The 13,033-nt window shown below is 51.8% G+C and overlaps 3 protein-coding genes across 3 annotated transcripts; 2 read left to right on the forward strand and 1 right to left on the reverse strand.

Annotated features, from left to right (window-relative positions):
• Nucleotides 1–198: 198 nt before the first annotated feature.
• Aud_000285 (putative methionine aminopeptidase, type II) lies at nt 199–1,887 on the reverse strand (the record flags this gene model as incomplete). Its single annotated transcript, XM_043285800.1, has 6 exons — nt 199–342; nt 394–555; nt 614–877; nt 936–1,552; nt 1,621–1,776; nt 1,845–1,887. The coding sequence occupies 6 exons, from the start codon at nt 1,885–1,887 to the stop codon at nt 199–201; spliced, it is 1,386 nt and encodes a 461-aa protein (XP_043141735.1).
• A 1,987-nt stretch (nt 1,888–3,874) lies between these two features.
• Aud_000286 (NACHT domain protein) lies at nt 3,875–10,160 on the forward strand (the record flags this gene model as incomplete). The annotated part of the gene is made up of 4 exons (XM_043285801.1): nt 3,875–4,324; nt 4,380–4,719; nt 4,767–5,042; nt 5,095–10,160. 4 exons carry the CDS (start codon nt 3,875–3,877, stop codon nt 10,158–10,160), a joined length of 6,132 nt encoding a protein of 2,043 aa, XP_043141736.1.
• Nucleotides 10,161–10,668: 508 nt separating this feature from the next.
• Aud_000287 (uncharacterized protein) lies at nt 10,669–11,886 on the forward strand (the record flags this gene model as incomplete). The annotated part of the gene is made up of 1 exon (XM_043285802.1): nt 10,669–11,886. One exon carries the CDS (start codon nt 10,669–10,671, stop codon nt 11,884–11,886), a length of 1,218 nt encoding a protein of 405 aa, XP_043141737.1.
• Nucleotides 11,887–13,033: the final 1,147 nt, after the last annotated feature.

The following is a 13,033-nucleotide window of genomic DNA, read 5'->3' on the forward strand; positions in this document are numbered from 1 at the left end:
CGGAGCAGATGGTCGAACAGTATAAGTTTACATTTCACTGTAGAGTTATTCTGAGATAGCGAGAGACTGTTTAATTCGAATACACTGCGGGTAAACGAGTAACGAGAGTCAGAAACTAGAAACACACTGAGGTAAGGACTGGACGGCAACTAGGTGGCCAGATTGTTGAATGGGCAGTCGCGCCCACTGTATTGCAAGTCAATAGTCATCACCACGACTTATGACTTCCTTCCCACCGCTATGGAGGAGAATCGTATGCTCGAACTGGGCCGTGTAGGACCCCTTCACGTCGACAAGCGGGGAATAACTTTCAACAATGCCATTGTCGATCAGATTCTTCATCTGTGTAGTAAAGTCAATAACCGTATATACAATCTCGTCTCAGTTGCTTACCCCAAGAAGATAGTTCTTCACCCCAAGACGCTCGAGATACCGGCGCGAAAACACGATGCTTCCAAAGCTGGCATCGATGGTTTTGAGGAGAGACTTTGCCGAGGAGAGACGGAGATTGGCACCAGACATGTTCTCATTTCTCCCGTAGCCGTAGATTCCGACCTATTGCGGCATTAGAAAATAGAACGTACTGAAGGGAAGAGTCTCTCTTGTGCCCTACATCATCGTCAAGGAATCCTCTGCCAGTACTTCCAAAAGTCTCAATGGCATATACTTCTCCCTCTTCCATCTTATCCTGGTTGTTGTTTTTGATAAAGGGGATCTGTTTCCCGCCGTGGATATGGTACCGGAGAATATCGTGGCCAGTGATGTTCCGGATAGCCTTGACAGGGAAGACTTTGCCGTCAATTTCAACTTCGTAGCTCTCCATCACCTCCTGGATCGCGGCACCAATGTCGCTCATCCGTGCGTCAACACCAGCATGCTACCGGCGCATCAGCATCACAGCATTCAGCTCATCGTTCTTGCGTGATCAGACATACCTTGATACCGGTATTCGTTGCCTCCTTCACTGCAGTAAGGAGATTGTCGTACTTGTCGTCAAAAGCGACTGTAAATGCCGAATCGACAATGCGGCCATTCACATGCACACCAAAGTCCACCTTGAGAACATCACCCTTGTCCAGGATGACGTCTTTCTCGCGCGGATTTGGGGTCCAATGAGCGGCAATGTGATTCAAGCATAAGCCAGTGGGGAAGCCCATGCCGGCTTTGAAGAAGTCTCCAGGTTCAATTCCCTGATGGCCGGAAAGGGCGCGAACACCATCTTCGATACCCTCGGCAATCGACAAAAGAGTTGCTCCCGGCTTGATAAGCTCTTTCTGCGCATATTGGCGGACCTCGCGATGGATTTCGGCAGCCTGGCGGTAATCGGAGAGGAAGTCGTCGTCCCAGAGACGCGAGTTATAACGTGACTCTTCGTCGGTTGTGCGTGACGTACAGTCGTACGGGACAAGTTCTCCTACTGGATACTCTGAGGGGAACAGAGTCGAGACCAGCACACGCGGTGGGCTAGTTTGCTTGAGCTCAGCCGCCGAAAGGGTTCCCGCTTTGGTCTTCTTCTTCTTCTTGTTGGACTTCTTGCGTTTCTTTTTCTTTTCTGTTATGGATAGACGTCAGTGGAGGTTCACTTGACCGAGGTTTGAGGAAGTGGTTGATTGAGCTTACCAACATTGGACGTCTCGGTGTTCACCCCATTTTCTTCGGCATCCTCGTCGTCATCATCATCACCAATGACTCCGCGGTCCAAATCGGCCGATCCCGAGCCATTTCGAGAGGTCTGAGGGTCGGGATTGGCTGGCTTAAGCTCATTGGAGTTCGAGGCTATATGTATGGTAAGGATAAATTAGAGTTGTTGGCGGCTGTTGTTTGTGGCAGGGTAAAAGTCATACCATGAGGAGCCTGCCAGTGTCCTTCAGGGCTCTTTGATCCCATGCTGTGGTTCCTAATCGCAGTGCTGACATGAACTGATGGCGAGCTAATTTGACAATGTTGTTAGTTTCAGTTTCTGTCCGGAAGAAGAGAAAGCGGGGATTGAATGTGGCTGACAGTTGCCTGACAGTTCATTGCCTAAAAAGGTAAGGTTTGCATATTTTGGCTCTCTGATACAAATTGAGACATTTATGCCGAGCACAACTACGCTTCGGGGATTTATTTACTCTACTGCCACCACAGTTGTTATCTGCATATTCTGTCATTACTGTCGAGCTAGGAGATTCATCTGTGGAGACTCTACAACGGCCCGTGCCTACTCATCCTAATGCGTACGGACTGCTGGTGATTATGAGTCGACCAGTCCTCACAGGTCCGAGTACGCCGTACCCTCGTGGTAAGATACAAAGATGGACAGAGTCAGTTGAATAACCATGCAAGAGATTTGTCAAAACCCCTGGTCATCCCATCATCCTTGCAATTATCACTGTTCTCTATGGGCAATTAGATGAACGGCTAAGGTTGGCGCCAAATGTTTGCTTCCTCTTTCCCCTCCTTCTGCAGCGCTTTGTCTCTTGTCCTCTCCAAACATCGTCCTCTGTCGGACACGAGAAAAAAAGAAAAAGAAGAAGCAAAAGCAAAGGAAAAAAACAAGGACGAAATAGTCTGCGAAGCTGTTTCAAGGCATCTGAGCCCGATTCATCCGACAATCAACCGGCAAATTATGAGGAATAGTCACGGCCGAGATCCTGGACGTCTCGTCTCCCCCATTTCTCCTGCGCTTCGATGGACAGTTCGTCCGGACATCGCCGGATCATCCAGCTCGGATTGATGTATCGCATTTTATTGGCCATGTAATTTACTACAGCCAGCTGATGGCAGGAAAATAGTAATGTGGAGGACCGGCTTGACTCAGGTAGCCACAGTCTGCACGCAACAATCTGACAGGGTTCGCTTTGACTTGGGAGAACCACGATGGACCAATAGCATCAGCCTTCACAAGTACCTCCAGTTGTCTACCTCGCTCATTCTGTCAATGGAGCGATCTGGCTCACGCTAACTTTGACATTCACAGCAGTTTGCACGAAGACCAAGCCTCGATGGCACGGTCGTTCGATCCACCAATCTGCAATAAACAGCAGCGGTAATGGGTAACTGCTGCAATCTAGAGTCTGAGGAAGAACTTACCCGCCGTGGATGAAGCTCGCAGAGAGCTGCTTCTTTTCCCCACCTTCACTGCATACTTACGCCTCGAGAGGACAAATGAGGGCAAGCTCGTTCTTTCTTTTCCCAGGTAGCAGACATGTCAATTTTTAAATCAGTCGAGTCGCTCCCGAGGGTGGTCTCGAGGAGCGCCGTCTCGCTCAATCACAGTGCAATAAAAGTCCTTTTGCATGCAGATGGGATTCGTTGAGCGCCACTGTCTTGAATCCCCTGTCATTCAGCCGGCCTGTTACCGGCGACGCCGTGGAAGAGGGTGGATCTGGAACGTCTTCCTACTCCATGATAGTGAGGAGCCCAGACTGATGTCGGACACTCCGTTCAGAGAATTTCATTTGAATGCACATTTGACTGGATGTGTCCAGGTGGTTGCTCTGCACGGTGCTCGCCGTGGCATCCAGCGAGGTAGCATACGAAAAATCACCCCGTATACTCTATATGAATATTTAAGGGACCCATGCCCTCTCAAAATGGTCTCGCTGCTCTGGTCTGCAGAATCTTTTATCCTCTTACTCAATGGTCTTTTTTATCTGATGCGGGTTTGAGTTGCTTTTTTTGCTGTTTTGTGGGTCGTCGTCGGGACTCAAACAAGACGACAGTTGATTTCGACTCCCCTGCTAGGCCCACTGCCATTGCAACTCCAACTAGTAATTCAAAGCAATTATCATCTCGAGGGTCCAAGACCCCTCCACCTGTCGTCCACACTCAGGCCTCCGAAGAGTCAACAGATAACACCACCTCAACTGTAGCTCCAGTCATCTTAACTACCATGGCAGCCACAGTTTCCTCCCCCTTGCCTCCTGGTTTGCTAGCTAGCAACAGACGTGTCTCCGGTCTCATGGATAGCGATGTTCTCTCAAACAATGGTGTCGCTCGTTCTGTCACTTCCCGTAGGGTGTCCTCGAGGAAGTTCAAGACTGTCGAGACATCAGAAGTATCCAGCTTGGTGCACTCCCTCAAACGTCGAAGTGGTGACGAGCTCGGCGCCGGTGCATCGTCCAAGCTGTTGAACCATACACATGACTCTGTCTTGGACTGGATCCGTTCCCAGCGGATGAGCCTGCTCCCCCCTGAAGGGAGTAGCTACGACAAGGTGCTATCATGGGCGCAGCTTTTTGTCGAGAGGCTGCACTCTTTCGACGAGGCGATTGAGGAGTTTGCTGGTGATAGCTATTTAGCTGCGCGGTTGGCTTATGGCTATTGTGCTCTGTTACTCGAGGTACAGCCATGTATCCTGCTCAAGCGACCTCACGACGACGCTGACACACTCGCAGCTAGGACAGGAAAATGCATCTGCGCTGATGATTTCCTTTGGCTTCTTCTACAGCACTTCGATGAAGCTTGGCAATCTACTTGAGCGGACGGAGCTGTTTAGCGTCTCCCAAGAAATTCGAGAGCAGCTGGTTCTCGCTCTTGCGGACCTGGTCACCCTGGTCGCCAGTGTGTCTATGCACTTTCACAAGGCGATCCTCGGCCTGACCACGGCATCGATCTCCATCGACCTTTACAAGGCCTTCCCTGGCCAGATTCAGACATTCCGCGACCGATGCGACAAGATCTCCGAGTCAATGTGGCGTCATCAACTCCTGAGGGAGAACCTGGACCTCGAAAAAGGTACATCCCTGGCTTTGTCCATTTGAATAGCCGCTGACCAGGAACAGTGTCAGATCCAAAGGCAATCAAGCTATGGCTGAGCCCTGAAGATCGTGTTCTCGGTAATCTGGCGGAGCAAAGCTCCCACCTGGCTCATGACCGAGAGGAAATGACCTGTCTTTGGATGGCACCTTACCTGGCGCGTTTTTTGAAGAGTCCGCTCAAAGCTCTTGCTATCGCTGGCAAGCCTGGTTCCGGACGAACGGTTCTGGCCTCCGTGATTGTTGATCAGCTGCAGCACACGATTGGGGGTGTTTCCTACACCACATTGTTCGTTCCAATCGGTGAGTATTCAGACACTTCATTCTGTGAGCAACCTCCTGAGTTTATTTGCAGATGCAAGAGTGCCAGCAGAAGCTACACCGCGTGCGGTAGCCAGAAGTATTCTGTACCAGCTTTTCGATAAGCGCATCGGAAATGTGCAGTTGCTGCAGATCCTGAGTGTCGCGCACGACCGCAGCAAGAAGGCTACTAATGAGCAGGATTATGACAGCCTTCTGTGGAATGCTTTGGAGGCGGCCCTCAGCGTCGCTCTGCCTGGTGCCAAAGAGCTTGTCATTGTCGTTGATGGTGTTGACGAGGCATCCTGCAGTGAAACCGCCATGCTCAACCAGCTGACCACAGCCACTGCTAAGGGGAGTAACGTGAAACTTATCACCCTTGGTGCACTCAAGCCTCCCACTGCAGCAGGTCAGGCCTTTGTCCAGATCACCGAGGAACTCATCTTCGATGATATCTCCGCCGTCGTGCGGGATCAGTTACAGCAGAGCCGTGTCTTCTTGGACATGTCTGAGCTGGATCAGGAAACCATCGTTGGCCGCATCACCGAAGCGTCCCAAGGCTCATTCCTCTGGGGGAAGCTCGCCACAAAGCGGGTTCGCTACGAGGAGACTGAGGAAAGCCTCCACAAGGCCGTGGATGCCCTGTTGAGTGCCAACCTTACCCTTGCCGACTTTGTGGTCCACCTTTTGCAAGGACCCAACGTCTCTGAAGATGCAAAGCACATGTTGCTCTGGCTTGTCACAGCCGATCGGCCGCTTCAATTGAAGGAACTCGAGCTTTTGGCTTCCATACAGGTTGACAAGCTCACGGTGGCGGAGCGTAAGCTCGACGTACTGCAAGTCTTGAGACCACTCAATGGTCTGGTATTCGTGCAAGATGGTCAGGTTTTTATTCGTCACGGTCTCGTCAGGACCTCCCTCCTGGATATTTTTGGCAAGGGCAAGCTAGTTTCGACCGTCAAAGACCGGCACGCCGATCTCGTGAATCGCCTGTTGATTTACATCCGGGCAACGGTGACTCAGGAGAATGAACTCTCCCTGGTATCGCTGGACTGGCACGATACCGACCGCCTCGTCAACAGAAATCCACTGCTCGAATTCGCCGTCCGCTACTGGGTGCACCATGTTCGGCAAACCTCGGCGTTCACAGCCAAAGGGGAGGTTGCAGCAGCGAAGGAGTTCGCCAAGGTGCTACCGGCTTCAATCACGACCCTGCGACTTGAGAGCACGTTGTGGGAAAATGCACCTACACCCACGCTGCTGCTCTACTTGACCACTGTCACCAACATCTACCGCCAGATGCTGTCGACCAATCATGCTGTGACGCTTCAGTCCATTATCTTCTTGGCTCTTTTGAACCAGCGGCTGGAATGCATCTCTGAGGCCATTCCTCTGTTCTATGAAGCTGCCACGCTGAGCCGCACGCTTTTGACTTCACGCCACATCGTGACAATGCAGATGGCTAGGACCTTCGTGGAGCTGACCGAGCAGAGAACCACAAGCACCAAGACTGAGATTATGGTCAGGAGAGAAGAGGTCTTGGTGCTGTTGGTTGAGTGCTACAAGCGTCACTATGGAGAGGATTCTGAAACTGTGGTCACACTTCTCAGGCAATTGATCGAGCACTACCGCCTGATTAAGGAAGAGGAGAAGGTCCAAGAGATACTCGTTTCAATTGAGTCCATTACGCACCATCATCGTCATGGTTCCAGTGGTGCTAACGGGGAGCTGGCAATTCGTCTCAAGGGCCTCAAGGGCACTGACGGGCTGGTTGGTATCGGGTTCTCGCTGGACTATGAAGAAGGCGACGAACTCATCCAAGAATCCGAGTCGTACAACGTTGAGGAATGGATCAAAAAGGCCGAGATCTACGTGGCCGAAGGCAAGGTCGAACTTGCCGAGCGTACTTACGTCGAGATCTGGCAGCGAGTGAGCAGAGAGTACCGCACTCATTACTCTGCCTACTGGGAGGAGCGGAAGATGGCCACTGTGTTGGCATACTCCAGGTTCCTTGTGTCTCAGAAGAGACAGTACGAGGCCTCCTCTGTGTTGTCCAGTCTGTGGCAAGAGTATGAGCAGGCAAGCATCTCGATCTCCGAAACTTCCGTGTCCTACTTCCAGGAAATCGCCAAGATGATGAAGGTCGTTGGTATCTCCGAGGTGGCGCTCTCGGTCTACAAACGCTGCTCCAGATACTATGAGAGTATCAATTCAACCCACAGCTCCACGTATAAGGAGATACAGGAGAGCATCCGGACTACCTCGAAGGAGGTTGTCAAGTCCTTCAGTTCTTCGAGCACGGTCATATCAGAGACGACCATCGAGGAGGTCTTTTACTCCGGCTCCACCGAGACCATTGAGGAGTCTTCATTCACTGCTATGCATCAGTATACTGAACTGTATATTTCGCAGCATCGCTGGCAAGACGCTACGCGCGTGCTCAAGAAGATCCTACGTCTTGTCTGGCCGTCGCTCTTTGCGCCTTCGGTGCAGGATGTCACCCTTCCCGAGAAGCATGTCGAGCATTGCGTTGAACTTGCTGCCCGTCTCGGTTTGTGCTATCATTCTCGGCGTCGCTTGAGCAAGGAGGAGGACATCCGCCTGAGGGTGTACCGAGCAGTCCGTGCCGAGAGGAAGGTGGATGACAAGCTGCGTGAGCGCGCTACCACCGAACTGCTTCGATTCTTCGAGCATACCTCGCAGACGGAGATGATCATCAACCTTCGGCAGGAGATTCTGAGTGATTATATCGAAGCCTACGGGGCTGAGCATGAGCTTGTTATCAAGACTCTCTGGGTCCTGGCCGAGCTAACGCGTCCTCGTCCAATCTTTATCGAATACTACCAGCAAATAATCCGAGCGTTGAACAAGGACTCCCAGGTCTGCCATACAGATGCCATTGAACCGATGGTCATTGTCGCCACTGAGCTGTGGCATCAAGGGCGCTATCTGGACGCCTTGGCCTACTACAAGATCATTTTCAATACGTTCCTGACCCAGCCCGAGCTCGGTCCCAAGTTCCAGATCCAGGAGTTTGTGCAGGAGCTTTTCGAGCGCTACACACGCTGCTTGCGCAGCGTCCACGCAGAGTTCACTGTGCTCCACAAGGTCACGGTCGAATACCGAGCTCGGTGTACGGCAGTTTTTGGTGCGACTGCATCTATTACGATCCGAGCGACCCTGACTCTTGCGAAGCTCTGCCAGGAGTCTAAGCGCTTTGAGGCTGAAGCGATCACTCTCTATGAGGAGCTTCTCAAGATCGAATCCACGGAGCTAGACAGGGTCGAAATCACCGCGACACTGGATGGTCTCGTTGAGGAACAAGCAGAGACTTCTAGCTCTTCCACTCATAGTGAACGGACTTTCAAGGTCATGAGGAAGCGCATCACCACCGTGCGTGAGACACACGGCTGGGCTCATGAGGAATCTCTGACGCGGATGAAGGAGATGATCACCATCTACACTGAGCGGAAGGAGACTGAGACTGTGGTGCGCGAACTCACCGAGGCCACCGTGCATATCCTGATGTCCGAAACGTCTTCCACTCGCTTGATCGCTGCGGCCAGCACCATCGCGTCCTGCTATATTGCAGCGGGTCAGATCCAAAAAGCGGTCGAGCTCTCGCACGAGATCTATCGGCAGATTGTGATGAAAGAAGTCGTCAATGTCGAGACTGTCCAATTTGACCTCTCCTCTAGGGAGCGCAAGAGCCTCACGTTCCTGGCGCAGCTCGAGTATATCCTTCGGCGCAACACTTCGGTCACGGTGACGGAGATCCTTGCCGCGTTGACCACCGAGTATGTCTACTTTGAGGAGTTCCGGAGACTGATCACCTCGAAGAGCAGTTCTATCCAGACTGTCACCGTGTCTGCTGCTCGGCTGTACCACTTCCTGGTTGCTAATGACCGGCAAGCTGCGGCCGCCCGGGTGTTTGATGATTTCCTCGGCTATTTCGCCGCCACGGAGGGCAAGCGCGTGAATCTGACCGAGACCTCGCGTGTGAAGATCTTGGTCATTACTATCTTGGACCACTTCAGTTCCCATCATTCGAACGAGTTTATCCGCTCCATTGGCATTGCAGCCATCCATCGGGTCACGGAACTTCTCAAGGACCAACGCTACGAAGCAGCTTGTGATCTGGCGCTGGCCAGCTTCAAATACCTATCGGCTCATGATGTCTACCGGAGTGCTGCTATCGTCAAGTTTGCCTTTGTCTTGGGTATGACCATTTCTGGGCGCGATGTCGTACCTCGCCCCGACGACGCCATTCGCAAGAAGCTCCTGGGGGTGTCCGCTGTCATCATCCAGGACGCACTCCGCGTCATCGATGGACTCAAGATCGACCTGTCGCAGATCGGCCTCCACCACCTGAACAATCTCATCGGCCTCCTGGGCGAGCAGCAAGACTACCAAACTCTCGCTTGGCTCCTGAACAAACTCTGGAACAGCCGCGAAGCTCAGCGTACCTGGAAGCCATACGTCACACTTGCGCTGGGCCGCCGTCTCGTGCTGGCTCGCTACCTCGTCGGCGACTCGATGGCCGCGCTGCGCTTGGCCGAGGACATTGTGTACAACTGCCGCCGCGTGCACGGTGCCTGCCACCCCGCTACACTGGATACCTCCGTCCTTCTGTCCCAGCTGTACATTGGCGTCGGCCTGCGGTACCAGTCCCACAAGAACGGACAGGAGATGGCCAACCGGTACTACAAGAAGAGCGCGGCGCTGCACGAGAACCTGCTCCGCATCTTCAGCGACCCCTCGTTTGCCGAACTGGAGTGCGGTCTCGACAACAGCATGAGCCTGGATGGCTCCACATACGACCTCGATATGGGCGAGCCGGTTGGCCACGTCCCGGACGGCGAGCGTGTGCGTCGGCATCTGTACCTGCTGAAACTCGCTGTGGAGCGGCTGGGTGGTTGGCCCAAGGACTACAGCGAGTATGAGCGGCTGAACGCGGACCTCTTCCGAGAGTTTGCATCTGATCTGAAGGGTGTGGACGGAGTGGAGAAGTGGGATCTGAAGGCATTCGGGGCGGGCAAGGCAGAAGGGGATGCGGATATGTTGGAGACTGAGTTCACGACGTGGGAGTTTTTGGAGGCACCAGCGCCAGTGGAGGAGTAATCTCTTGCTTTGTATGTCTGAGTTGTAGTCTTATTCTTGTGTTTGTATGTCTAGTTTCAGGATGATATCAAATTGCTTAATCTGCAGTCACATGCAATGCAGTATTCAATTAAAGTGGTGGATGGACCATGGTCCAGCCGTTCCACTGTTACCTTGCTCCACTGCGTATAATCAGTTAATACATACTTAAAAGTCCCTTTCCCAGTCGACTCCGTGTTGTCTACTGGCCTGCGGGTTCGTCTGATCCACTTACTCAAAGAATGTAGTCGCCAGAGTCATGTTAGGCTCCACTTGGAGAAATCCCCTTTTCAGATCCTCACATATTGGCTTCTCCGTGGCCTGTACGCGCCATCCGCGGGTGGCTGGAAGTTCTAGCCATTTGCAGTCGAATACGATACGAAGTAGATGCTGCACCAGGGGAATCTTGTGTTTGTCGGAGGCTAAAAGGCCTGGGGTGCATTTTTCACCTCTGCGAGTCATTTCTTGATGGGACTGAACAAGTTCTATTATGGAGAAACTGCCACCAGAACTCTGGTTCGAGATACTCAACCATGTGCATTCTATTGACTGCGCCCGCTTTATACAAGTCAGCCGCAAATGTTTTCAGTACGCGATCCCCAGACTGTGGCGAGTGGCCGAAGATTTTCGTCTTTTGGAGGTTCCAGGCAATCGTCGCCAAACCTATGCCTCCCTGATCCAAGAGCTTACTGTCACGAGCCCCGAGCCGCGGGAACATGAAGAGCTAGGGAAGCTCGAATTCAGTCAACTCCACAGGCTGATATTTGACATTCCCTCTTCTTCCAACTCTCCGCCGTTCCCGGACTCATCCGTCAGAGGGTACCTCGTGCCTACCCTAACAAGCATCCAGCTCGACCACGTAGCGAATCCAGATTTGCTGGACGCCCTTGCCAGCCATTGCCATCGGCTCCGTCACATTATTCTGGATATTCCTGCATCGCGCTTGACGGCTGATTCGGTTGTCGCCTTCTTCAAGAAATGCTCGTCCGTGGTGCACGTCGGCCTCCTCAGTGTTCGCCGGCACATTTTCCCACCGCAGATCCTCCGCTACCTAGCGGCACAGAATAGCCTGAGACAGCTTGATATCTATCAGGATCTTTGGCCAGATACAATCGACACTGCAGATCTCTCTTCTATACCGCAACCATTTAGATCGCTTCAACGGCTAGAACTCAGCAGTCGAAATGAGAGTGCATTTCGGGCCCTTATCCCATCAGTCCGTGGGATCCAGGAACTCTATCTCCGGCGCAGCGTACAAGTCGTACCCACCATCGATTCACTGACCATAAATCTGCTTTCCTCCTACTTGACCGAGCTACGGCATCTGCGTATCAAATTTTGTGGCCGTACTAGGATCTCACCTGACGACCTCATCTCTCTCGGGACTCTCTCGCACCTGAGAGAATTACACCTTGTAACCCCGCTACGGAAGGGTTTCAGGATTCCGAAATTCAACAACACTCATTTCCGAGCTTTGGTCTCGGGTCTCGTTAATTTGAGAGAAATATCTCTGTCCTGTGCTCGGGAAAATCTCACAACAGCATCTCTGATAGCACTTGCCGAGTCCTGTCCGTGCCTGGTCAGCTGCGCGGTTGGATGGCTTGAGGTCAACGTCTGTGAGCTTCAACACTGTAAAGCGCCATTATTCCCGGAACTGAGGGAATTACTTGTGAACAATCTTGTTGCCGAGCAGGAAACAGAAGTGTGAGTAATATCCGTAAATCTCCTAGATTAATGTTTGTCCTTCAAGCTTAACGAAAACAAAACCAGAACCAGGAACCATGCCTTGCTATTTGACTCTCACTTTCCAAAGACTGCCTTCCTTGGTTGCCGGGGGCTGGAAATCACCCCGGAAAAGAGAGAATACACCAAGTCTGTCAGAGCTGCCTGGATGAAGAGTCGGCGAGAACAGGGCAAAGTGACTAGACAGTCCCAGAGAAGAAACTATGAGTATGAATAGCTGACTGTCTGTGTGATGCTCAGTACTACGGAACACCTGGAAATATTCCAGCTGATGATGATGAAGTATTCATACGCTGACCCCTTGCCTTTGGCGATATGCAAATACATACCACTATTACAGTCACAGATGTCTATAGTATAAGATATAGTGATTAGAGAAATATTGTTATCCTAGAGCTTTCCCAATTTACACTAGTTTCTTACTTTATAGGGTTTCGGAGACAATCGGTTGCTTGAAAGATCCAGATACAAAATAGCAGTTTAAAGAGTGTCACGGTAATTGCGAAGTCGCTTGGGATATCCGGGAAATATTGCAATCATGGTGGCACAACCTGGAACCAGATTGATATAGCACCTTAAACCCGCAGTTAGCTTGGGTCAACCGAGGAAAATGATGTTTTCTGGACTTTTGCAATGATTGGAATATTCCTCCCCTTGATCAGGTCTCTGAACGCCAGTCAGATAGCCAATAGGTTACAGTCCCCGTCGTTTCAAAATGTCTGCCCTGCCCGTTCCAACTGGAACCAAATTTAGCAGACGATACATTCGCAAGTACAATTTTCTCGGAATTTATTCAAACCCCCCTGATTGACATGACACGACTCCCGAGGTTGCAGAGGCGGCTCCGGACTCCCTCCAGCAATCCCACGCCACAAGGGCCAGCACGTCTTCAAGCGGATGAACCATGAATGTTGAAGATCCCCGAAGTGCCTTATTATTTCAGTAGCTCCAGGAACCAGCGGACAGGGCACATACCTCACGCCACTAGCATGGACATCTCGACTTCGGATCCACCGACTGATATTCACCGCAGCAGCCGGGCCATGGGAGCGGGACCAACGTGGATTATTGTGCTCCGAAGATTTGGCCTCTGAATTCTCTATATACCTGAA

This window comes from Aspergillus udagawae (assembly GCF_001078395.1).
Source record: "Aspergillus udagawae IFM 46973 DNA, scaffold_1, whole genome shotgun sequence".
NCBI lineage: Eukaryota > Fungi > Ascomycota > Eurotiomycetes > Eurotiales > Aspergillaceae > Aspergillus > Aspergillus udagawae.